Here is a 27,793-nt window from a genome sequence, read left to right on the forward strand (position 1 = left end):
GCACACAACCATCGCCTCCCTGTTTCCCCTCGCAGAATTACTTCTCCTATCACTGTAGAAGAATACAAATACATTCTGTCCTCATTGACCTTTTTAATATCGACTGCAGTGCTCGGGCAGATTGCTAATTGATATTTAAACATGTACTAAATCATATTTAATGGTTGTTTGTGAGGAGTGGCAATTAATATTTAGTGTGTTGTGAATGTTTTGTTTACACTAACGATAACGAGAACTACTTTGGCTGTGAAGCAGTTCAAAGTTAAAAACGTGAACAACTAAAAAGACCAGCATTATTAGGACGTCGTCTGGTTAACAAGGTGTATCTTTGGCAGCTAATTAATTCCACGCAAATCATGAAAGGCTAACACAACGCAGATGGTTAGATTTGAATAACAATACATAATTGATTATGATTTAGCAAAGAGCCCTGAATGCATCGTCAAGCAGCACGCTCACAAATGTCCAATTAATTGAAATGTTGAATTAATTGAACTCCTCTGAGAGTGTAAAACTTTGTCTGATGCCAGATCTTTTGGTCCAATGCCTGTCAAATTGAAATAAGCCTCAGGGCTTTATTGTGTTTTTATCCTCTGTGATATTGTGTGTGGTGTTGTCATTTTAGGTGATTAGACGGCTGGTATTATAGGATAGCTGGATTACAAGTGATTATTTTTATCACCAAATAAATTCAATCAATCAATCCTGATTTTGGAGTGTCCTATACCACCATACTGATGATTTGACCGCTGTCTTGCAAAAGAAAAAGGAACGAAAAAGAAATTGAATAAATAAATAAAAATGTAGATTTGATTAAAGTTTCTAATTGACTGCATTAAATTATAAGCTAACAAAAAAATAAACTCAAATCACCTATTGATAGAATAAACATGTAACACATTAATAATAATTTCATTAAACCACCTAAGCCCTATTGAACAATATTGCCTCAAAAGCAGATGATCTACAAGCTCACAACGAGTCACAATGCAATGTGTTGTAATCTGGTAGATCTGCTGTTTCTGACATTTTTGAAAATGTTCACCTATAATGACATGCCCAAAATAGGGTGGCCAGGTTGAATGTGATAAAAAAGGGTGCATAATTGTACCTATTGTCAAAAAGTGAAATAATATTAGCTGATATAGGCCTATTGGTCAGCTCTAGTCAAACTGAGACAAAACCTGAGGCCTAGCGGGTCCATTCAGAGTAAAAAAAAAAAACTACTGTGTATTCGCATGTAATGATTTTCTGCTTCATTTATACTCAGTCACAAGCTTGCAACACGTGTCATGTTGTGAGCTTGTAGATCACAACATACTGGGAAGTACTTCGTTCTCTGAGGCAGTATTTCTCAAACAGTGAGTCAGGAACCATTTTTGATTTTCAAAAAACGTTCAGAAATGGTCTTTAAATAGGTTTTAAGTGCTTAATTCACAACGTATTTTAGAACAATTTGGGTCCAGAGACTTCAAATTTCTCTTTTGGGTGTCGAGCTAAAAAAGTTTGGGAGCCACTGCTCTGAGGTATTGGCAGTACGGCCCTCTAAACAAGGGTGGAAGTACTTTAACCCATTTAGGCCTAGAATTATTGAATGCTTTAACTATTGAAAAATAGCAGATATACAAGCTAAGCTTGTAGATCTGCTATTTTTGAAAAAGTCGTGAAAATGTGTGCAAATCTTTGAATGTATGTATTTTCAAAGTGAACGTTTGTAACTCAAATGTTGCTTCTGGGGGGTCCCTGGAACTAAATATTTTGAGATGCGGGTCCGTGGCCAAATAAATATCATGTTGGGGGTCCTTCACATGAAAAGGTGTGAGAACCACTGACATAGTAGTCTCTCAAGAACAGACTAACTGAGCTCCAGTTAAGTGAAAGTTAAGTTTTCTTTGACGATGGCTGGCCAGATTGCTGACATAGAAACACAGGTTTTTCAAAAAACCTTAAGAAGGATTCAAAAGACACTTATAGAACCGGGTCAAAATTCAAATTTTCACGATTTTTCTAAAATAGCAGATCTACAAGCTCGCAGCGCGGCACTCGGTGCCGCGCTGTGAGCTTGTATATCTGCTATTTTTCAATAGTTAAAGCATAAAATAATGATACACAATATATGTGTGTACCCGTTCTGAATGGGTTTTAAGTGTGAGACTGTGATCAGACACTAATGAGAGCCTCTGAGACACAGCAGCTCAGCCACCACCACTGCACTACTCTCAGGTACACCTCCAGGGAGGCTGCAGCAAAGCTGCTGGAGACCACTTACTGACTGTTGCTTTGTCATAACAAGAAAAAAACAAAAAAAAGCTGACCATAAGCACTTTCCTGGAGGAAGTTTTTTTCCACGTTGTGTGTGTGTGTGTGTGTGTGTATGTGTGTGTGTGTGTGTGCGTGTGCGTGTGCGTGCGTGCGTGCAAAAGAGAGGGTGAGTGTAGTTGTACTAATTTATCGTAGTTTTTTTGTATACCCCATGGTTTGTTCCTCATATACCATGCCGAAATTGTGAAGTGGAATTGAAAGTGCGTTCTTGTGTAGTCTAATTTTAAATGTGACAAAGACTGAAATACTCTCAGCAAACTGTATGTTTCTTTTTTTCTTCTTCTTCTTCTTCTTCCTCTTCTACTTTTAACTACTGTAAAATGCCTGTTAACCAAATCTAATGAGAGGATTCTTCGGTTCTAGGAAATGCTTCTGAAATGTCTGCTGAGAGGGAAAGGTTGTAAAATGTTTATTTCAGATATTCAGAATCTTGAAAATGAGAAGCGGAGGGAGAAAACACACAGTACAGTTCTCCATCTAGAATCAAACCAGGGCAATTATGTGGTGGATGCACTGATCCGATCACCAACCAGCATGGCCCAATATCATTTACAGTATTTCAGCAAGCCGTTAAGTTGTGGCCATGATAAGAAAGGCCTATGATGATGTGTGGCACCATCATAGGGACAACGTACAGTAGGTGAATATAGTACTACAGGCTAATTCTTTAACTTACTAATACCTTTACTTTTTTAACCCAGAATGAAATGTTTTTTGGTCCAGAAGCCTGGATGACTTAAAATAATTAATATAAATATTTTCGGAAATCTCTATTGGGAAAAATGAACAGGCTTTCTATGTGCGGAACCACAAAATGCCCACCACTGCTGTGCCCTGTATCGTGTCTTCAGTCATGAAGTTATGTTATTTTGCTTAGCTGGTCTTCCGTGTTTCCTGTGGGTTTATCGATGTCTGTCCACAAGCATAAGCCATGGTGCTCAGAAACCACAGAGAGACGGACAGCTCTACACCAGCTTGAAGTGACATTGTTTGCCATGGACACAGCTAGAATCAACACTCACAACATTGTAAATGTGACATTCTGTGGGTCTACACAGTTGGCCATGCCATGATCCGGGGTCTAAGCTCGTATTTATTTAATAGGCTACCACTAGAAACACTAGCTTCAACTACATGCTGGGTGACATTCCGAAGCAGCATGGACATTTGCTTTTGAAGTAAATCTTCTTTTTTTTTTTACTTCCTTTGTAACTTTTACATAATCTGTTTTAGTTATGGCCCGCTGACTTTTTGATGTCTAAAAGTAGGATGCTTTTATTAGCCCATTTAGAACGGTACACATTATTGTGTATCATTATTTTGAAAAATAGCAGATATACAAGCTCACAGCGCGGCAACGAGTGCCGCGCTGCGAGCTTGTAGATCTGCTATTTTTGACAAATCGTGAAAATTAGAATTTTGCCCCGATTCTATGTTCTAAGTGTCTTTTGAATCCTTCTAAGACTTTTTGAAAAACCTATGTTTCTATGTCAGCAATCTGGCTAGCCATCGTCAAAGAAAAGGTCCTTTTCACTTAAATGGAGCTCAGTTAGTCTGTTCTTGAGAGACTACTATGTCAGTGGTTCTCAAACCTTTTCATGTGAAGGACCTCCAAAATGATATTTATTATTTTGGCCACGCACCCGCATCTCAAAATATTTAGTTCCAGGGACCACCCAGAAGTAAGATTTGAGTTACAAACGTTCGCTTTGGAAATACATTATGGTCAAAGATTTGCACACATTTTCACGACTTTTTCAAAAATAGCAGATCTACAAGCTCGCAGCGCTGTGAGCTTGTATATCTGCTATTTTTCACTGGTTAAAGCATTCAATAATTCTAGGCCTAAACGGGTTAAAGCTGTTGCAAAGTTCTCAGGGATTGCACTTGGAATGTCTGATGTGTGATATGGGATGCATGTTTATGCTGAGCCCTAGACTTGCTCTGGGCATCCCGGAGGCTGCTTGCCCTGCCTGGGATGGACGTCTGGTATTATAGGATAGCTGGATTACAAGGCTGCAGCTCCTCCTAAAATACAGCATTAAGTGTGGTTATGATAGGAGGCTGTCTCTGGGTGTTATCTGGAAATAGCTGCTGGTTACATGATAATGGCTATCGAATGAGCTTTTAGGAAGCGGCAGTGGTTTGACGACGACTGCTTTGGCGCTCATTGTCGAGCTGTCCGCACTGTTCCATTACTAACTGCCATAATCTGTGAGCACGCAGATGTGATCTTAATGAAGTAGTAGTGTAGCCTTGAAACCAGCCAAATCCCTAATCGAGTGTCAGTGAATCCTTTAACCGCTGCGATGTTTGGCTGTTTGTTGGTTTCATGGACTTTAGGGTGCTTAATACGTTTCACAAGTGCCTTCTCACTGTGACTGTATTATATAAACCGATATATATATTCCCTATGGAAGGTTTGTTTTATTGACCGTTGTTTTTTATCCATGTTCGACTCTTCAGAAAAAAAGATCTACCTAGATTCGGGGGGGGGGGGGAGGGGACTAATCAAAGAGGAGGAAATGGTTGTATATGATTGCCACATGTCCACATAATGTTACTCTAAATCACGTATCCTCTATTAAACACATCTTTTTTTTTTCCAGTGTTATGAAATTGCCAGAATTCCAAATTGGATCCCAACATAAACACTAATCCAGGGGTGTCAAAATAAATTGAAGTCACTGGCCCAATTGCGCAAAAAGTCATTTTGATGTGGGCAGAACGAGTTGCACACGGCTGCACGCATGCAGATGTTCGGGTATACTGCTTTTGTGCACATTGCCTTTGGGCAAACATGCATTGCTACCCGTTTTCAACCTGCTCCCATTTCTCTCAGTAGTCTAACTACAAACGTTTAGTCAGGTTCTAGTACATTTCACATGGTCTACCCTTCATGTTGGCTCTTGCATACCACTTTCAAACTTTAACACAGATACTGTTTCCTGCCTCTTCTCTTTCAGGAATATTGGAGACTAAACGACTTGATATAGTCAAATCTCAAAACGGCACCATCGACCAGCAGATTGGCAAGGTCATCTACTATGCAGCAGATTTACCCATATGGTGGCAGGTGCCCCAGTATGTGCTGATCGGAATCAGTGAAATCTTCGCCAGTATTGCAGGTATGGTGGAACTGACTCACTTGTAATTAGTGGAAATATAAGTCAAGTTGTGATTTCACACTGCAGTCGGCTGCATTGTCATGAAGTCCACTATCATTTTCACTGCACCATTCCCACTGCAAAGAGGAATGTAATAAGCAATACAAAACAATACACTTTTACATAATTTATCTTTTATCTTTCTGATGTGATTGTGGATAGGTGACTGATATCATATAGACCTAAAGTGAGTGCTAATTGGCCTAGGTATTGACTTGACCGTTGACTGTTGATTTCTTACACCATTCAAGTTTATTGTTAAATAATGAGACATTTTATAAATACTAAGGTGAAGTGTGGGTTATAATGATGAAGTAACCTTTCGAGCTTAAGTGATGAATGGTTCTCCCTCAGCCTGACAGTAACACTGTTCCTCAGCTCATTGTTTATGTGGTCCATCTAATCAATATTCTTTTTGCTAAAACAATACCCCATCTACGCTGGGCTGCTCTTGTTTTTGTCGCTGCGGAAATTGAGACGTGTAGAATCCACAGAGGCACACCAAACAGCAGGATTTGGCAATAAACTACAACACGATTTTATTTAGGCTATTTATTATTAATTCAGCTTTCACATTTTCCCCTCAATGGAAAAGGAATGTGGAGTTTGGTTTGTAAACCTTCACAATCACAACACCACTTTAGTATTCACCGTTAGGCTGTGAGCCGGGTAGTCTGACTCCTACTTCACTATGTTAGTTGCGGAGGGCTCTTTAAATAAGGCAATGGCTCGCCTCCCCCTCATCTCAAAATCAAAAAGGACACTCTAACCACTGGTACAGTGGTTATTAAGGGTGCTTTAGAAGTTTGGGGAAAATCTGCAAGGAATATTACCTGAAGTTGACTGATGACAATTCTGCAAACTCATGATAAAAGTGACAAGTTCTAAAATCAAACCCCTGTTGGGGGTCTGGACATGGCTTGTTAATCTGCCCTCGCAAATGTAAAGAAGCAGCCTAAAATAGTCATCATTTCTTCAGTCAGTCAATCATTTAGTGACAGTGCAAACAGCAGCCCCTCTGTAACAGTGAGAGTTTCTCTCCATAGTGTCACTTTACAAAAATAACTGATCTACAAGCTAACAACATATTGCATCACAAGGTGGTGTGGGGTTATAGATCTCTTCTTTTTGGCACGTGACTCCTAAGCTTACGGCGGTAACACAACATTTTCCACTAAAAGTTTGCTTTTTTTACGTGATTTATTTTACACTTGCTGCCTTTTTCCAGATGCACTGGCTTGTGTACAGTCTCCTGGGGAGATCACTTGGAATTTACCTGTTGGGAAAGCACATGGCATGCTATGAACCCACTGGCTGCACCACTTTAAAAGTAGCGCTTTAGGCAGAATCACAAACAGACAACAACATTTCTTGTATGAAAATCAAAAATACAGCAGTTGGCTCCTATGTTTTTCCCACACCAGAATGGCTGGTTATACGCAGTAATTAACTACTAAAATATCCGCACACCATCTTCTAAGTGCACGATTAACATTCAGAACGGGTACACATTATTGTGTATCATTATTTTATGCTTTAACTATTGAAAAATAGCAGATATACAAGCTCACAGCGCGGCACCGAGTGCCGCGCTGCGAGCTTGTAGATCTGCTATTTTTGGAAAAAGTGTCTTTTGAAACCTCTTTTGAAATCTATGTTTCTATGTCAGCAATCTGGCTAGCCATCGTCAAAGAAAAGGTCCTTTTCACTTAAATGGAGCTCAGTTAGTCTGTTCTTGAGAGACTAGTATGTCAGTGGTTCTCAAACCTTTTCATGTGAAGGACCCCCAAAATGATATTTATTTGGCCACGGACCCCCATTTCAAAATATTTAGTTCCAGGGACCACCCAGAAGCAAATTTGAGTTACAAACATTCGCTTTGAAAATACATATATTCAAAGATTTGCACACATTTTCACGACTTTTTCAAAAATGCCGCGCTGTGAGCTTGTATATCTGCTATTTTTCACTGGTTAAAGCAGTCAATAATTCTAGGCCTAAATGGATTAAGGTCTTCGTCTGGTGCAATCAAAAGGACATGTGGGAGGGGGTTATATAAAGTGAAGTAGACATCATTCTCGAGTAGGCTGGTTCCCAACGGGCAATCAAGCTAGACTGAAGTGCAAAAGAGAGCTACAATTTATACTGTTAAAACCAGGACACAAAACACAAAAAAGAAAGATCAGGACAAAGAAATAAGAGGATCTTTAGTGTGTTGAATGGTTGTAAACAACCTCTAGGCTTACAGGAATGGTTTAACTCTATCACTCTGCAGCCAATAGGGACTTAGTTATGACACTCACCCATTCAAACTGGTCAGTTTGCTGTGTGATGTCTGAGTTAATACAGTATTAACGTATTTTCAATGTGTTGTAAATGTGTTAACCTATGGTCAATATGTTGTAAATCCGTTTAAAATCATGTGTCTTTGAACTACTTGGCTTCACGTACTGCTACGTAACTGCATCTATAAAAAATTATAATCTAAAATATAAATTATCGCGGTCGCTCGTGTGGTGCAAGCATACTGTAAGGTGACTTTGCCACTATGGCGGAGACTGGGGGTTTAAATCCTCCGCAGTGCCTCCGGCTTGGCTGGCTGTTCCAACAAACACACTTTGCTGCGCTTGCAGAAGGGATGCCAGGCAGGTAGAGCAAACTCTGTCTGTCACAACTGAAGTTTTCAAATAATTGCATTGAAGTAAAAGTGCAATATTTTCCTCAAAGATGTAGTGGAGTAGAAGTAAAAGTACTGAAAATTGTAGTACAGTACTTGATTAAATGTACCGTACCTAGTTACTTACTTTACACCACTGTTAAGCACCTTCTTCAGTCTGTACAACTATACTGTAATAGCAAGACTCTTAAATCTGTCCAACTACTGTAATTTAGTAGTGCTGGGAAAGTGCCTCCGAGACATAGTGTCAACCCCTGGAAAAGTGATTTCACAGTTTTTGTAGCATTTTAAGAATTTAACAAGCAATGCGCTAATATCGTGATAATATCGTGAATCGTGATATGAAGTTTTCATATAGTCCCATCCCTACACTGCACTAGCGACTGTTACCGATTGGTCAGAGAGAGAGAGAGTGAGAGAGTATTTATTATTAGGACTAAATTCGCCTGCATTCGGTGCTGACTTATGCAGTCTTGCATGATTGCTTGCTTCTGCTTATTGGTAATTAGGAATATAAACTAACTTTGTTTATAGGGTATTATATCACAAATGTGGAAGCCTATATAGTGTGCCTGTTGAATTTTTAAGCGTCATATTTGCATTAACAAAAATATGCGAGCAGCATAACATTATTCCTTTTTGAATATTCCTGTGTGTGTTATGTAGTTATGAAAGCTTGCTGGAATACTGAAATAAATAAAGTGTATTTTATCAACATATTTATAACTAATTTCCTAGATAAACTTAAAGTTATTTTGGGGGGAGAGTGACAGGAAAAGACAGGAGAGAGAGGGCACCGGGTCAGGGTAGAACCCGGGCGAGTTGAGGCCAGATCTGAGCTAGGGATGGGACAATAATCGCTATTATTGTTTATCGTGATAAAAAACACTCACGATAATCATATCGTGGAGATTTAATTCATCATGAAATCGTCCTCCGTCATGCACTGGGATCAATCCACCTTTTATTTGCCAAGCTGCATATCCGGTACCATTTAAACCAGGGGTGCCCAAAAGGTAGATCGTGATCTACCAGTAGATCACCAAGGGTGTGCAGGTAGATCACATGACATGCCCTTAAAAATATATAATTAAAATATAAAGAGGTGACTTGATTGATTGACATCAAGAAGGGCCTGTCCTTCATGGCTTCTAGGCATCCCCTCCAATGCAATGCAATGCAATGCAATGCTTTGTTCAAGAGTCAGTAGCATTACAAAGAACCAGAAAATGTACCACTTCCATACAGAATGGGATTAAGACTTTTTCCCTTACTATTTCCCATTTCAAGAAAAAGTGAGCTTGTATTATATGTTATGCCAGTGCCACTATTCCAAAGCCCGTTCGGGTAAATCTTTTGGGGTGGGTAGATCATGTTGAGCTGGTCATTTTAAAAGTAGCTCTCAAGTCAAAAAAGTGTGGGCACCCCTGATTTAAACCCTCTGTAATTGGTAAAACGGACCTGTACATTTTTCTCACTCTCTACAATCTCTTACAATCTCTACAAGCTCACAACGCGTCGCAACGCATCCGCCACCAGGATAATGGATGTTGGGGGTGTTTTGATTATCGCGATAATATCGTAAATCGCAATTTCCTTGGTCACTATAATCGTGACATGTCATTTTCATATCATCCCATCCCTATCGTATGAGCGTTGATAAGGTATGTGCTCTACCAGGGCAGCCGCCAGGGAGCCCTGATAAACCATTTCTGACACAAGTCGTAGGCTGTCTTCACATAAATCTTTTCAAAACCACCCAGTAAAAATAAGATTTTTGATTTTCCCTTTTTTTAATGCACTGAAAAATATGTTTAATGGCACTGCGAATCACTTCCTTTGCAAATGGTAAATGAATGTACTATTAGATTGTGTCAAGGCAGTCTAAAACATGATTAAATTATTGTGAAACCACGTTGAGTATATCCATAATGAGATGAAAACGGCTCAGTCAGTACATCAGTAAGCCCCTTTATTATCCTTTTAGGGAAATGCGTTGTGCCGACAGAGTCACACAAGTAACAGTGACATACAGTGCCAAACGACTTTTAGATCAACATTCTTACTATGGACTTCCCTGCCAGACAACTTAAATCGACTTTGACTTAGAAAAAAAACAAAAAAAAATATTTTTTTTTCCGATTTTTTAAATTTAAAAAAAAATATATATATATTTGGACCCCATTAAATCTAGTAAACATGATTTCAATCGCGATTTTGCATGTTCCACCCCCATACAACCCCATCTTTATACAGGGCAGCCAACTTTGTTTACATAACATGTAAAACATAATGGCTATTATCTCAAGAATGCCTGAACGGATTTCCAATCTTTTTTTTTTGTTTGAAAGCTGTGAACAGCCTGCACAAACATGGTGCATGATCTGTGCATGGGCGTGCATGATCTGTGCACTATAAATTACATGGAAGTCTATGGAGATTTTCTGGCAATAATGCCACTCGAGGGCATATTTAATTGGCAGTAACTGAGGTAATGCAGACTGTACACAGCAATAGCCTACAAAACGGTTCATGATTTGCCAACATGATCTCATTGAATAAGGTAAATTATATTCAACAGCAAGTGTACATTGCATAGTCAGCAATAGACCAGAATCCTGTCAGGTCTAATGGTAGATAAACAAACCGATTCTAAAAAACTCCTTCTAAATCCTGAGCTAAGATTTCTGGAAAACATACAGTTTATTTAAATAAATTACAAAAATGTATGTTGCTATTTACTGTGTACAGCAAGAACTACACCAAACAGGGGTTCCCAGATTGAAAATATAATAGTCTTACGCATTGGTGTTCCAGGTCTAAATGGGTTATATTAAAATAGTTTTCAGTGCGAAATATAATCTCTCCAACATGCGTCCATAGTTTAACTTTTTGTTGTTTATTTTTGGTGTAAACACAGCTAATCAACCATTTACAAGACAAACAAAGCCTGGGGGAACCCTGCTGCGTGGGTGAGAATGTGGGAGAGTCAAAGACTTGAATTAAATTCACTGTAAATTTGAGTTCATGCACCTATTTTCATACAATTTGCCTGTGGCATTTTGTATACCTAGTAAACTTATTAACCTGTCAGATTGACTTTGATGGATGAAGAATCGACCGCCGTCATTAAAGCTTTGAACGTTTTTATTAATGCAATTTATGCTCATCTTACAAGGAAGAAAGAAAACAATGTGAATGAAAAGCACTTACTGTGGTGAATTGCATCTAATTGCACATTGAACATGCTTAAATGATTTCTAAAGTACCTACCTCAATTTGTTTATTTACAGTAATTTATGAATATATATTCCACTCAAATTGCTAGTAATTTGAAGATAATTACATTTTTTGTGTATGAAAACATGAACATTGGAGCAGATTATGAGGGCTTTTAGGCTCTAATGAACCAATCTTTTATGTGCAACGGTCAGCTAACGGCAGTAGCCACTAGCCAGCTGTTGCATGTTGGCGTGTGTCTGTCTGTGAGCAGCTGATCTCTGGCACCGTTGGACCGATCGTCATGAAACTTTGTAGGCACACTCTCTGGAGGCCAGAGCAGAACCCATTTTTCAATTCGACCTAATGGTGGCGCTGTAACAGGGCCATTCCCTTGAACCGAATATCGAATTTTCCTGGATTCCTTGGATCACGACGCAACTTCCTAGATTGGCCACGACCATTTCTGCCTGGCAAGATTTCCGCTATTTTGCGTTTCTTCAAAACACTTTTTGCTATTCGTCTGACTACAAACAAGTATGCTGGAAGCCTTGTCAGACGGCACCGATTACCGTAATGAATTACAACTGCTCAGCAGTTGCCAGACTTGTATGCTATACTGGAATTTATTATTAAATTAGATGATTAAAATGCCTAAATAAGTCCTCTGTGAACTCATCATAGGGGCCTGACTTGATGATGCTGGAAATCAAACTCAAGTTCTGATGCTCCCTAATCTATCCCTTCTTTACAGTGTTTACTCTCTAGTGTAACAAAGTGAACATAAACATCTTAATTACAGTATTTTCTGGACTATAAGGCACACCTGACTATAAGGCGCACTGTCAATGAATGGTCTATTTTCAAACTGTTTTCATATATAAGGCGCACCTGACTATAAGGCGCACATAATAGACGCTACCGTTGCGTTATGCATCCAACAGATGGAGCTGTGCTAAAGGGAATGTCAATATCAATGAATGTTCCATATATAAGGCGCACTGGACTATAAGGCGCACTGTAGTTTTTTGAGAAAATTAAAGGCTTTTAACACATATAGTGCCAACCCCGAGTTTCCCGAGTTTGTATTGGTACTACCGCTGTGCCAACCCCGAGTTTCCCGAGTTTGGGCCGTTTTTGAAAAAAAAAAGTTTTTTTTTTTTTCATTTTTTTTTTTTTCAAAAATTTTTTTTTTGACCTCCAGAAATGTATTAGGCATGATCGCGATCGCGAAATTGCATGTTTAACCCCCATACCAACTCATTCTTTCAAACATGGCAGCCATGTTTGTTTACATCTGAAGAAAACATAATGGCAGATAAATCATGAATGCCTGAACGGATTTCCAAGCGGATTTTTTTGTTTGAAAGCTGTGAACAGCATCTACACACGTGGTGCATCATCTAGGCATGGGCGTGCACTTTTTACACAATTGCACAATTACATGGAAGTCTATGGTAACCATGGCAACGCGAGACATTGAAGAGAAAAAATCATTGCAACATAAGTGTTAAGTGCGCCTTATAGTCCGGAAAATACGGTAATAACATAAAAGAAAAATCTAACCAAGTTTACTTTGAAGTGAGCGGTGTGTGTGTGTGCGTGGCCGTGTGTTTGTAGCAGTTCATTTCAGGGTCGTGTGTGTGCTTGCGCGTGTGCATGTGACGCAACAGTGCCACTTGGTCACCAGCGGTATTGCAGCTCATGCTCAGGCTACATACACGCATAGTAACAAACCTACAAACCTACCTACACTCACGCTTAGGAGTGGTGTGACCACCGCTCAAAGATAAGGGTAGGTACCCTCACAAAAACATGCTGTGTTCCTATAATAATATAGGCCCCACGCCTTGGGGAGTTGCTTGTCACAGTACATTTGCACATACGTGAAATGTATTCTCTGCATTTTACCCATCCTATAACAACTAGGAGCACTGAGCAGCCATATGTGGCGCTCGGAGAGCGATTAGGGGTTAAGGGTCTTGCTCAGGGACCTATCGACACATTGCTGACCTGACCGGGAATCGTACCTGCGACAACCAGGGGCTCTGGCTCCCCAGGCGGTCTCCTTAGCCACTCAGCTACCGCCGCCCACACGCCCCCTTGTCTCTACACTGCCTCCCCCTGGTCAGCCGGGGTGCCTTGTGAAAGAGAAAGGTACTTTTTGGAATAACATGTTCCTTCACCTGCTACGTCCTACCGGGGAAACTCCCTCCTGTCGGGTGATAAGAAGCGGCTTGCTCACTCCTCGTGCATTGAGGTAACTAAGCATGAGCTCAGTTCGGGGCTCTCCCCAGGTTGGCAGAGGGATTACAGGATCAGCAGTTGTCTTCATGTGTATGGAAAAGCACAACTGAGAAGAAATAAGAAGCAACAAGCCTTGAATCGTTCACCTCTGCCCCTTTTTTCTTTTATGTAGTCGGAGACTACAGTAGTTTATTGGGGAGCATGAAGTTTGATGGTTTAATTTCCCAGAATGGTTGGAAAAGTCTGTTTCTACTCCTTCCAGAACTGCTATTAAACCCATTCAGAACGGGTACACATTATTGTGTATCATTATTTTATGCTTTAACTATTGAAAAATAGCAGATATACAAGCTCACAGCGCGGCATCGAGTGCAGCGCTGCGAGCTTGTGGATCTGCTATTTTTGAAAAATCGTGAAAATTAGAATTTTGACCCGATTCTATAAGTGTGTTTTGAATCCTTCTAAGATTTTTTGAAAAACCTACGTTTCTATGTCAGCAATCTGGCCAGCCATCGTCAAAGAAAAGGTCCTTTTCACGTAACTGGAGCTCAGTTAGTCTGTTCTTGAGAGACCACTATGTCAGAGGTTCTCAAACCTTTTCATGTGAAGGACCCCCAAAAATGATATGTATTTGGCCATGGACCCCCATCTCAAAATATCTAGAACCAGGGACCACCCAGAAGCAAAATTTGAGTTACAAACATTCGCTTTGAAAATACATATATTCAAAGAGTTGCACACATTTTCACGACTTTTTCAAAAATAGCAGATCTACAAGCTCGCAGCGCGGCACTCGGTGCCGCGCTGTGAGCTTGTATATCTGCTATTTTTCACGGGTTAAGCATTCAATAATTCTAGGCCTAAATGGGTTAAAGAACCTCTGAACCTCTTATCTAGCCCTGTTAACTGTACATTCTTCTGGTTATGAGCTAACGTGTTGCTCCCCAGTATGAATCTCTCTCCATGGCTCTCTCTCCCCTATCCCAATTCTCTAGTTCTTACTTAAAGGGATATTTCACTTTAAAAAAAAGCTTATCGCCTAATCAGGCTTTTAGGAGCACCAGGGGGGACAGTTTTTAAGTTGCTCGATTCGGGATTTAGATATTTGATATTAATTTTATCGGGAGGCTCTCTCCATTCCGACATGTCGCCACTCCGAAATGGACTTCTTATTGTCGGAGTGGCGACACTCCCCATGGGCCTAAGGTTTAGGGTAGGGGTAGAGATAGGGTTAGTGTCGGAATGGAGACATGTCGGAAAGGAGACATGTCGGAGTGGAGAGATGCACCCAATTTTATCAGACTCCTATACAGATTGTAACTTCAAACTCAATGTTTTTAATTTATTTGTAATAATCTTTTATTGTATTTATTTTTTTCTCTCTTTTTAATCCATGTTCACAAAAGCCTGATTAGCCGGAATGGCACAGAAGAGGAAAATATGACTTTGAACCATATGAAACTTTCTCATACTGTCATTCGTAGATAATCTGTATAGCCAACAAAGCTTCTCTCTTTTTTTTTCTTCTTGTAACAGTATGTCAGAGATGGCAGATCTTTTAAGCCAGCTATAAAATGTTTGCAGCAACAGAATAACGAGGGTTGTTATATTCTATAGAACACCTATTTCTATACTGGAGGCCACTGTAATCCACACACTGCTACAGTAGTGTTCACTAAAGCCTTTTTACCTTAGTAGCAGTATTTGTTGAGTTTTCTTGGGTCATACGGTTGCTTCAGAGCGGACCCCAGAGCCACCTACATCATATAAGTACTGTACCTTTCAATACATACCTAGGCACAAGGTGTGCCTGTATCTGTTTCTTCTGCTCTTAGCATTACTAACATTTTTTAACCCATTTAGGCCTAGAATTATTGAATGCTTTAACCAGTGAAAAATAGCAGATATACAAGCTCACAGCGCGGCACCGAGTGCCGCGCTGCGAGCTTGTAGATCTGCTATTTTTGAAAAAGTCTGTGTGCAAATCTTTGAATATACACGTATGTATTTTCAAAGCGAACGTTTGTAACTCAAATTTTGCTTCTGGGGGGTCCCTGGAACTAGATATTTTGAGATGCGGGTCCGTGGCCAAATAAATATCATTTTGGGGGTCCTTCACATGAAAAAGTTTGAGAACCACTGACATAGTAGTCTCTCAAGAACAGGCTAACTGAGCCCCAGTTAAGTGAAAAGGACCTTTTCTTTGATGATGGCTGGCCAGATTGCTGACATAGAAACATAGGGTTTTTCGAAAAACCGTAGAAAGATTCAAAAGACACTTATAGAATCGGGTCACAATTCTAATTTTCACGATTTTTCAAAAATAGCAGATCTACAAGCTCGCAGCGCGGCACTCGGTGCCGCGCTGTGAGCTTGTATATCTGCTATTTTTTTAATTGTTAAAGCATAAAATAATGATTACCCGTTCTAAATGGGTTAAATCATAGATATCTCACTGAGAGACGTGCTTATCGATACAGAAATTGCCACAATCCTCCATTTTTGCTATTTAGTAGGGTTTGCTTTCCATGGGGAAATAGGTTCCTTATTCTTTTCAGACCATATCTTTGGCAGAGATAACGTAAAGAGATTTCTTGAGTGGAAAAAAAGGCCAGCTGCTGAGCTCAGACTGCAAATGTGTATTTGATACATGCTGCATAAAACTATATAAGCCAAAGTTAGTGTTCAAACTCTCATGATTCTGTTAACTCAGGGAATAAAAAGGAAAATGACTATTCAAAATAATTCATGAGAATTAAAGGGATCTCGCTCCAGAATATAATGGCCTGCAGTGAGAAACGGCGTTAATATGAAAGGGCGATAGTATGAAATTGAGTTGTGATGAGGGAAATGAGCCAAAAAATCAATACTGGTACTGTCTTTACATAAAAGAGGTGATTTAGACTCTTGAAACATTGTAGCATAACAGCAGTGGCACCATTTTGAATCTTCCTTGTCTAAGCAACGGAGCACAATGGAAATCAATAGAAATCTGCCTAGTCATTTATTTTTATTTGCCATTTCCTCTGCACAGTCATCATGATCATTACTGGCCCTGCAGGTTTCAATTACCTGGATGGCTGGGGTTTATTAGGCCTCAGGCTTCACGCTGTGATAAAGTCATATTATTAATATTGTTTGTGTTATTTTAATCACGTATAATCACATACAGTACTGTAGCTCCCTGCTTTCATTATCAGAAAATGAAGATTATACCCTTAATGTACAAGAATATTATTTTATTACAATTTAATGTAATTTTCATCCAGTCATTCAAAGATGTTTGCCTTAAGTAAAATATCAAGCATAATTTCACTATCCTCTTTAGAAATGTGTTTAACCAATTAAGCCCTGGCATATATAGTTTATTATACAAAGAATATCAAAAATAGCCTATCTACAAGCTTACATGTCTCGTTGCGAGACGTGAACTTGTAGATCTGCTACTATATATTTCACTGTTTTTTTGACAAAATTATGTTCACCTTTCATGACATCCTACTATTGGTACTCCATGGCAAGAGCCATGGAGTGCCACTAAGCCCTTTGTTCTGGGTCTCACAGCACACCACTAATCCAACCGGGTCCAAATGTTGCTCAGTACTCTGGCTAGGACCAACTCAGTGGCCTTGTGGTTAGTGTGTCCGCCCTGAGACTGGGAGGTCGAGGTTCGATACCGGGTTCAGGGTTGGTTTAGGGGATAGTCCCTGCGACATAATTAGCATCATGTCAAGGGGGTGTACTTGTACATCTAGCTAAACGTGAGCTTTTTTGTGTGGAAAGATGTTTTCGCTCTCCTCCCGACGGGCTTCGTCATACTGTATATATGATTGGTTGGAGTTGGCACGCCCAGATAGTGATAGACAGATGGTCCCATCCAATCACCTGCCAAGCAATCTGGCTAACCATCGTCGAATGAAAGGGAACGCCCACTCTGTTTTGTTCCTTTTCATCTGATGCTATCAGAGTCTGCCTTGAGAGATTACCTGCCAAATAGCTTGAAAAAAAGGAACAGCCTTCTTCAGGGGGGAACCTGCGCTGTGCGTTGTGCCGGAAGTTGTGGCGGAAGTGCTGCGTTTAAGGGAAGTTACCTCATGCGGTGCAGGTTTGTTTACATCCCCCAGTGAAACAAACAAAAATAGATTGTAGCTCTATTTGTTCCAATGATGATACTTTACTATTATTTAAAACTTTGTTCTAATGATGATACTTTACTATTATTTAAAACAGTTTTCCATATATAAAATGTTTAACCTTTAAGTTAACGCTTTCAATGCCACCTTTTCACCACTAGAGGGCGCCCAATGGCCATAGAAAACACCATCCACAAGCGTTGTAACAGCACAAGCCGTGCGCAGCCATGACAAGCCTGAACACTTTCCTTTGTGTCATCAACAGGGACAGGATGAAGTTAGCTTGAAGTTAGCTATTGGCTACCAAGCATTTTAGAAGTCCTATTTTTGGCGATTTAGCCATGATTAAACCTTGCACACCTCATGGATATGCATGGAACAGAGAAAATGAGCTCTAAAGATCCTGGATTGCATTGGAGTGGATGGTAAATATCGGCGGCGCGACGCTCTCGCGGGCCGTGTAAACAGATGACGGCCGGCGGCCCGGCTCGAAAAAATATTTTTTTTACACATTTTTTTTTTTTTTTAAAAGCCGAACTAGTTCGGGATAGGCACCCAGGACGGTCCAAATTATCCCGAACTAGTTCGGGATAGGCACTAAAGCAGTTAAGAGACGATATATCTCCTTCACTTATCTAATTGCGCTGCTTTTTTTTTTTTTTGTTCAGTGTCTACTTATGTGTCTTGCATCTCACTCTTTCTCTGTACAGTACTGTGTGTCTGTCTGCTTGTCTGTCTGTCTGTCTGTCTGTCTGTCTGTCTGTCTGTCTGTCTGTCTGTCTGTGGCAACATGAGCGCGGGCAGCTGCCTACCCATGTTGAGCCCTGTGCTAAAAGTCGAACCGAAAAATTATAATAATAACCCGAGGTCTCTGTTTAACGATAGATGGATGCCGGGGCACTCGGCCAGAACTCACCTTTTAAATCTCATGTCTACTGTTGGAGCATCACAAACTGCATGCAAATGTCTGTTCAGTGCCGCAGTGATTAATCGCTTATTGCTTAACAAAAAATGACTGGGGTGGGCAAGTGGCCAATTCACTGCCTCAACAACACCTCGGTAGTCTACACAAACAGAATCAGTCACCAATAAAGTTCTATCACTGAATGTTTGAACTAGACTGCTATTAAATTATTTTAGGCAAGAGCAATTATAAATTACCATTGACCTAATCTGAACACAGTTCAGTAAATAAAATAATTTCCGTCTGGGGAATATATTTTATTTTCTGCAGGCGGTCATGTTCGCATGTTTCTGCATGAAAAATAATATTGCTACTTGTTTACTCTATTACTCTACTTTTGCCCCAATAACACAACACTGCTAACCACACAGAAATTGCTCACACGCTCGAAGGGTGCTTTTTTTTCTAGTACCCAGAATAGGGATGCTAGGGTTCACGTGGTTAATTATTGCACCCCTGGATTGTTAAGGCTCCTACAAACCAATGGCATTCACCCCCTGACTATTAGGGTCCCTATGAAAGTCAAATATAGACATAACAAAGCTTTTGGGAGCCTTAAAATAATCTTGCACTCTCCCTCCATACCGTCCCCCTGGGGTTTTACAGAAAGGAAAATTGGCTGACAGAATTGTGACATATGTCTGATAGAAAGGAACATTTCCCCCTAGTTTTATTCAGTTTGAATAAATCAGTTTAAAATCTCAGGTGCTTACATATTTCCTGCCTACATCTTCTACGTGTAATTCTTTGCCTCTGCAACCACCCAGCAGTTTGTCAGTCTGCTTTGGGCTATACGAATATCCCAAAAACCTTGCAATAATGATTCCCTGTGGGATTTTTAATTATGTATTGCTCTTTTGAAAATGTTAAAGGCTAATGTTATTTTCTGTGAAAGAAAAATCACCCCGCCAACACTGCCCTCAGGAGAAACAAAAATAAGATATTTTAAGTCCAGCTCTCTTTTTTCTTTTTTTCTTTTTCTATTCTTTTTTATTTATAATTCCACCTCTTGGCCGAGAAAGGTCAGACTGTTTCTTGCGTTGTTGTGCTACGGACATCATTATAATTCCACGTAGGATCGTTGCGTTCACTGACAGACAAGCACTAGGTCGAACATTATGTTACGATGCTGGTCTCTCCTAGTCCCTTAACTGTGCAGTGTTGTACAGTATTCTGAGGAAGTTCAATATATGTATGTAGTCCCCTGCGATATGCATAGCAATTGACTTGTGTTTGATGGTATCGAAAGGTTAGCCCAGGATGATATAAATAAATGTTTCTTTGTGCAAACTACAGGAAAGGTCTTTGGTTTTCCTCTAAATAATAGCCACATTTTTATACCATTTCATTTTAAAGTATTACTTTCATGGTGCCAGTGCAGGTATCTGTAATGATGCAGTTTGTCATACATTTTTGCAATGTCCTCCTCCAAGGAATGTCTTAGGAGGCAACCTTATTTAACCAAGGATTCCTAATCTCTTCTGATATGTTTAGCAGTAGGACCTCATTTGAAAAAAATCACATGTTCAAGGTGCCATTATCAATGTCAGCTTGCAGGCAGGCAGACATCTCCAGGAACAAAATGAAGAATTTGGTCTTTATCTCCATATGTATATTTCCCTTCATATCACTCCTCTTCCTATTCAACCCCTTTCTTCCCCTCTTTCATGACAGTAAATAATGTTTAATAGGTGCATTAGGTAGTTATTTCGTTTTTTGAGCTGACCCATGCTGAACAAAGGACTCTCGGAGCACGACAGTGTAACAACTGCTGACTGAGTCCCTTTGGCCTCATGTATTTTAAAATGCCTGTATTATGATGAATGCATTCTCTACTATAGGAAATCTTGTAAACTAGTCCCTTAGAAGATAACAAGTGGCACCCCATAGCGATGTGTATCATTTGTAACAGACCAGACCTGTGATAATGAATCATTCACAGTGGGGAAACATTGCTGACCACTACAACCCATCCACTCTCATTTTACAAAGTCAGCTTAAAGCTTGTGATCTGGAACTTATTTTAATGAATAAAACGGCATTTTAACCTGGTAAGAGTACAGTATGCTGTATATGCATGCAATGTAACTAGCACAGCTGCAGTGGTTGGAGGTGGTCTCTTTACTTTACCCTTGTAGACGCTGGTTGACTAGTAGTAGTGCCAGAAGCTCATAAGTGGAACATCTCCCCTGGTCGAGTGGGGATTTGCCTCTTTGATGAGTGGTAGTTGCTTGGTCAATACAGGGGCCAATCATTTCACTTTTCTGAGCCTAATTATTCAGAAAACCCCAGACCACAGAAGATCCAATGAATGTTCAAAGTTCTGTTTTTTGGGGGTGTAATTGAGTACAGGAAACCTAACAAAATAATATAACAATATTAATAATAAATAGAAATTTGATGTCATGAGACCTTTAATATTTAGGCCTAGAATTATTGAATGCTTTAACCAGTGAAAAATAGCAGATATACAAGCTCACAGCGCGGCACCGAGTGCCGCGCTGCGAGCTTGTAGATCTGCTATTTTTGGAAAACGTCGTGAAAATGTGTGCAAATCTTTGAATATATGTATTTTCAAACTCATTTTTGTAACTCAAATTTTGCTTCTGGGTGGTCCCTGGAACTAAATATTTTGTGATGGGGGTCCGTGGCCAAATACATATAATTTTGGGGGTCCTTCACATGAAAAAGTTTGAGAACCACTGATTTAGTAGTCTCTCAAGAACAGACTAACTGAGCTCCAGTTGAATTGAAAAGGACCTTTTCTTTGACGATGGCTGGCCAGATTGCTGACATAGAAACATAGGTTTTTCAAAAAAATCTTAGAAGGATTCAAAAGACACTTATAGAATCGGGTCAAAATTCTAATTTTCACGATTTTTCAAAAATAGCAGATCTACAAGCTCGCAGTGCCGCGCTGTGAGCTTGTATATCTGCTATTTTTCAATAGTTAAAGCATAAAATAATGATACACAATAATGTGTACCTGTTCTAAATGGGTTAATCATGGTAACGTATGAGTACAGTGTGTGTGTGTGTGTGCTACATATTATCTCTGAGGACTGTTGACATCTACAGTATCTGTCTTTGTCTTTTTGAAGGTCTGGAGTTTGCCTACTCGGCTGCCCCCAAGTCCATGCAGAGTGCCATCATGGGCTTGTTCTTCTTCTTCTCTGGTGTCGGGTCGTTTGTGGGATCTGGTTTGCTGTATATCGTCTCCCTCAACGCGATTGGCTGGATGTCCTCCACCAAAGACTTTGGTAAGTTGGCGTACAGTATAGAGCTTAAAGTTATACTATGTAACTTTTTTTATTAAACATATCTTACAATTGTCATAACTATTAAATCACTAAAGTTTTAGAACCCCCACTCCGTTAATTTCAGCCCCAAAAGCCTTTTCTTTATATGTTTTCTACTTAGCCGTGACAGGGGCGGGATTTCCCGGCAAAATTACGTCATCTGCATCATCCGTATACGTTGTGTATACGTTGGCCAATCACATCGCGGATCATACACACATGATACACTACCGGCCAATCACAGCGTGCTTGCCGTCTCTTCAGGAAGTAGCCTCCCTCAGCAACAGTGTTTACGATGGTGAAGGATTCTTAACCTCTTACTCCCCAAATCCTGGTCAGAAAATTCCGTTCTACCCCTCTATGGATTTGTTATCGGTCGCGGTGGTTTGCGGCCCCGCTCCGGTGGTCCGCGGCGACTCCGGGCGAAAAACGGCAGAAAAAAGCAATTCCGCTACTGACCACTTGTTGAGCAACTTACACAGTATAGCTTTACGATTTCAGCCCGAGCCTGTGCCGACCCGGGTACGCGCGGCGCTGTCCGGGCCTGACCGGGCCGCAATTTGTCACGTATTTGTCGGACTTTGGGTCCTGACAAACTAGGTTAGAACAGTGGTGACCCAAATGGTGTGCCGCGAACGTGAAGTGTGCCTTGGGATTTTTGTGACAACCCCACAGTGTTATTGCAATAATGCTGTATACAACTAGACAAAAGTTGTGAATTATCTTTTAATGTACTACATCCCGACTACTAATTGAAGCCGAAGCTGAATTGGCCCGAATCGCATGAAAGAAGCCTCACATCACATGGTTGGTTCTACAGACTCCAAATTTTGCACGCAGATAGCTCAGATCTTTGCCTAGCTGGGCCTCGATCTGACCCGATACGCGGTTTTCCGGAACCGGCGTGAAATGTTCGGAATCTCCTTATGCAGAGCTGATGTCTGACAATTGAAGCCGAGGCCGAATTGGCCCGAATCGCACGAAAGAAGCCTCACAGCACATGGTTGGTTCTACAGACTCCAAATTTGGCACGCATCAGTAGAATGTGTGCACTCATTTCCCAGACAAATCATATTCACCAACTACCCCTAACTTTATATTCGGCAGTAAATACAAGTGATGTTACGGAGTGATAGGACGAGTGCTAACATGCGTTACAGAGGCTATTTTGAACATACATGAATACAGGCATGCCTTGAGATTTTGACCTGGCCTTTCATGTGCCCTGGGCAAAGAAAGTTTGAAAACCGCTGGGTTAGGGTTATATATCGTCGTTGTCGGGTGGAAACCTTGTATGTCCAAAACCGTTCGTTTTGTATTTATCATTTTAAAAGTGATTTAATATAGTGAAAACAGCCGATCTACAAGCACACAACGCCTCGCACCGCACAAGGCGTTGATCGGCTGTTTTCACTACTTTTGTGCAACGGCCTTGTATGATGAAGCAGGGCTTTACTTTACGAAAGAACGTACAAATTTGAAACTTGGAGATACAAGGTTTCCACCCGACAACGACGATATCTATCTACTGTATACATAACACTGTTGAACTTGACCTATGACCCAGAATTTCTTGAAACTGCCTTCAACTCACTGGCCATTGATTTCTTCTTTTCCTGCCCAGTTTTCCAGTGAAGAAATAGTTTTTCCTCCCCATTCCTACATCATCTGAATGTCTGTGGTGTTAACATTTGTCAAGTCCAGCTGTTAGATGCCTTGCACATGTGGAACGCCGTATTGACTGTGAACATCTCCGTTACATTATGCACTCTCAATAGAAGGGGGGACGCGTGGATTTGGAATACAGAAATCTATTTTCCCGGGGACAGGTCACAAGAATTTTCGTGCCTCGTCTTGATTTAAAATCCACTTAAGGAGTTTGTAAATTAGTTGTGCCGGGTGTGTGTGTTTGCTGGGGCAACACCCGGTGCAATTCTCTTGTTTTAACCCATTTAGGCCCAGGATTATTGAATGCTTTAACCAGTGAAAAATAGCAGATATACAAGCTCACAGCGCGGCACCGAGTGCCGTGCTGCGAGCTTGTAGATCTGCTATTTTTGAAAAAGTCGTGAAAATGTGTGCAAATCTTTGAATATATGTATTTTCAAATTTTGCTTCTGGGTGGTCCCTGGAACTAAATATTTTGAGATAGGGGGGTCCGTGGCCAAATAAATATCATTTTGGGAGTCCTTCAAAAGAAAAAGTTTGAGAACCACTGACATAGTAGTCTCTCAAGTTCAGACTGAGCTCCGGTTAAGTGAAAAGGATCTTTTCTTTGACGATGGCTGGCCAGATTGCTGACACAAAAACATAGGTTTTTCAAAAAAAATCTTGGAAGGATTCAAAAGACACTTATAGAATCGGGTCAAAATTCTAATTTTCACGATTTTTCAAAAATAGCAGATCTACAAGCTCGCAGCGCGGCACTCGGTGCCGCGCTGTGAGCTTGTATATCTGCTATTTTTCAATAGTTTAAGCATAAAATAATGATACACAAAATGTGTACCCCGTTCTAAATGGGTTAAGAGTCTTTCCCGTAATAAATAGACATGTCAGACTAACGACAAAAGGTTTGTGTAAATCTGTCCAAGTGCTGGAATGAATAGCATGGCTGTGGCAGCAGATGGATGGGATCCCTGGCGAGCCGAGGCTCCCCGCTCCAGATGCACTTTCCTGTGAGCGAGCGGTAAATAAGCCAGCACTGTAAATTGTTTACCCACAAACACCTAATAGCTCATTAACCCATTCAGAACGGGTGGTACACGTTATGGTGTATCCTTATTTTATGCTTTAACTACTGAAAAATAGCAGATATACAAGCTCACAGCGCGGCACCGAGTGCCGCGCTGCGAGCTTGCAGATCTGCTATTTTTTGAAAAATCGTGAAAATTTGAATTTTGACCCCGATTCTATAAGTGTCTTTTGAATCCTAAGGTTTTTTGAAAAACCCATGTTTCTATGTCAGCAATCTGGCCAGCCATCGTCAAAGAAAAGGTCCTTTTCACTTAACTGGAGCTCAGTTAGTCTGTTCTTGAGAGACTACTATGTCAGTGGTTCTCAAACCTTTTCATGTGAAGGACCCCCAAAATGATATGTATTTGGCCACGGACCCCCGTCTCAAAATATTTAGTTCCAGGGACCCCCAGAAGCAAAATTTGAGTTACAAACGTTCGCTTTGAAAATACATATATTCAAAGATTTGCACACATTTTCATGACTTTTTAGCAGATCTACAAGCTCGCTGCACGGCACTCGGTGCCGCGCTGTGAGCTTGTATATCTGCTATTTTTCACTGGTTAAAGCATTCGATCATTCTAGGCCTAAATCGGTTAATACAACGTGCCGACAGGTTGGGAGGTATTTTTTGATGATGTTAGCACTCAGAGATGCTTGGCACGACTTCATAAATCCATCCCTTGCCGCAGCCTTGCCTCACCCGAGGGGCCGTTTGTTTAGTAAGCATCATTTGACTGTTAAACTAACGTCGGTTTTGCCCCCAAGAGTAATTTTCTTTCTGCGTTTTTTTCCCAGACAAAGGGCTGAAAAAATGGAATAAAACATCCTGGTAGCCATTGACAGATGGCACAAAGCCTTGGCCTAAAAGCCAGTCAGAAATCATGCAGGTTTTTTTTTTCGTCTGTCCTGACATAATTTGTTGGGTTGTGACCTGTCTGATGATTCCACCAGCCACATGGCTCAACAGGTCTTCGTATTTCCATGGCTGAGGGCAATTTGAGCTGTAGTAAACAGTATCTTGGCTGTTTGTACCGAACAGCGCAGGCTCGGGGACAGACACACTAACATTAATCACAAGCTGGTGGCCTGATTACATTGCCACTTTCCATTTAAGTAAAGCTGGCCCTTGGGTGTTGCTTGGGGATGGCACTGCTCACTCAACCTGGCATCATATTTTAGGGTCGCTCACCTGTCTCGGCATGCTTCTCCTCCTTTTCCCTTTGCTGCGTACAAAGTCCAAGCAGCAACCTTAGGTGAAAAGCATTCCAGTTTCACATGATGCATTTGCAGTACAAACATTTAAACCTGGAAAGTGCATAATGCAACTAAATTCCACTTTGTCACCGAGCAACTCCAGTTGAAGGTTGCCCTGCTCAATGGTCCCTTGGTGGTAGTTGCTAAGATTGTTTCATATGGCACCGCTTCAGTCACAAGTATGCTTTCTGAACTCTAATCTTATGCACAGCAGGTCTCATGAAATGTGAGCCAAGCCAGTTTGTGTTAGGAAATGTGAGCAGCAAAGCCAGTTTGTGTTTGCAATATTAGCAAACAGAAATTAGATATGACCAATTGACCATGGCACATCTCGCACCATTATAGAAATTGTCATAGGCATATTTTGAGGGACTGTGTCGGATTTGAATGTATTTTCATTTCTTTCTTTTATTTCCCCCCCCCCCCCCTTTTTTTTGTTAAGGATGGTAAGTGGCTCAACAAGCTTAACAAGGCCTCATTTATCATTTTGATTATTTAGAGACAGGTGCCTTCCACTGGAATGCTCTGCCAAAGCACCGGGAATTGGCAAAGACCATTTATTGGGGTGTTCTGCTTTCTATTTTGTGCCATTTCTAGGACTGTACATTTGTGTTAATTCATGTTAACTCCTCGGAAATTGTCCGATATCTAAAAGGTCGAGCTGTAAGAATGATTGACCCTTAACATCCCAGTGGACATGTTGCTCCATAGTACTGTACGATAGCTCTGAACTGGCCGTTCATCACTTGCCTTTATTTGTTACTCAAGCAGGCAGAGCAGAAAGCCATTTCACCCTGCATAACTACAATTGGAGTGTTGAACTTTTAACCTCAGAGACTAAGTCAATGAAAGGTCAAGCTTCGCTCCACCGTTCCTCACATGAGCATATAGAATACAATATGTGATTTAGACAGTTTTTTCACGTACCTTCACTAAAAACATATTCATTGTCCGACTGCGACCGTCCATGGGAAGGATAGAGCCGTCTCACTGCAGCATGCGACCATCCCCTCTCCACATTCTGTACACAATCATTAGGAGCTTTTCCTTTTTTTAAAACCTTAAAAAAAAGAAAGGCTCTTTTCGTTCCAGTTAGTTCATGGCGTCATCGGGCGATGTGCCCCCGAATAAAAAATTATTTGGTGACCATAGGCACCAAATCCAGCGTTGGATTTTAGGTAACACGACTTAAGTCATGTACTGTAAGGCAGTCAATGTGTTAAAAGAGGGAGGTGTTTCCCTGATATATCACATTTTTTGCCATTGGTGTTTTGCGAATAGCAGTGGTCGTACGAAAGGAAATGGCCTTTTCTTTGTCCAGTGTAAGTACTGACTAGACAAAGATCAGATGCCTGGGACACGTTCAGGCACTCATAGTGAGTTGACATTCACATATCCTGCTCATGAATTGCGGGATAATACTTCATGAAATGTCAATGTTTTAATGGAGGCCTTTAATGTCATTCGAGGCAAATGGTCAAAGTCCCTCTTTTTCTTGTTGAAACGAGCTCTCCTCAGCCGCCTTTGGTATGCTACGGGTTCATACAATAAGGGTTTTAGAAGGCCTACACTGAAGGGATGCATCGGAAATGACGAGTGTGTGTGTTGTACTGTAGGGATCGACCGATATGGGATTTTCATGTTCGATTTCGATATCGATTTGTTGTGATCAAAGAGGCCGATAACCGATATTAAGAACCGATATGCGTTTTAAGTAAACAAAATAAAATAAATCCCCCAATTTTAAATGGTGGTTAGGTGGTTAATTCATTTAT

General features: G+C 40.6%; 1 protein-coding gene across 1 annotated transcript in view; it reads left to right on the plus strand.

Moving 5' to 3' along the window:
• Positions 1-27,793, plus strand: part of slc15a4 (solute carrier family 15 member 4) — a 54,585-nt gene that overhangs the window by 13,146 nt on the left and 13,646 nt on the right. The window contains exons 7-8 of the mRNA XM_080737960.1: positions 5,289-5,450; positions 21,831-21,989. Coding sequence (XP_080594086.1) covers positions 5,289-5,450; positions 21,831-21,989 — 321 coding nt within the window. The remainder of the gene's footprint in view (positions 1-5,288; positions 5,451-21,830; positions 21,990-27,793) is intronic.

Source organism: Nannobrachium achirus, assembly GCF_963921795.1.
Source record: "Nannobrachium achirus genome assembly, chromosome: 12".
Classification (NCBI taxonomy): Eukaryota; Metazoa; Chordata; class Actinopteri; order Myctophiformes; family Myctophidae; genus Nannobrachium; species Nannobrachium achirus.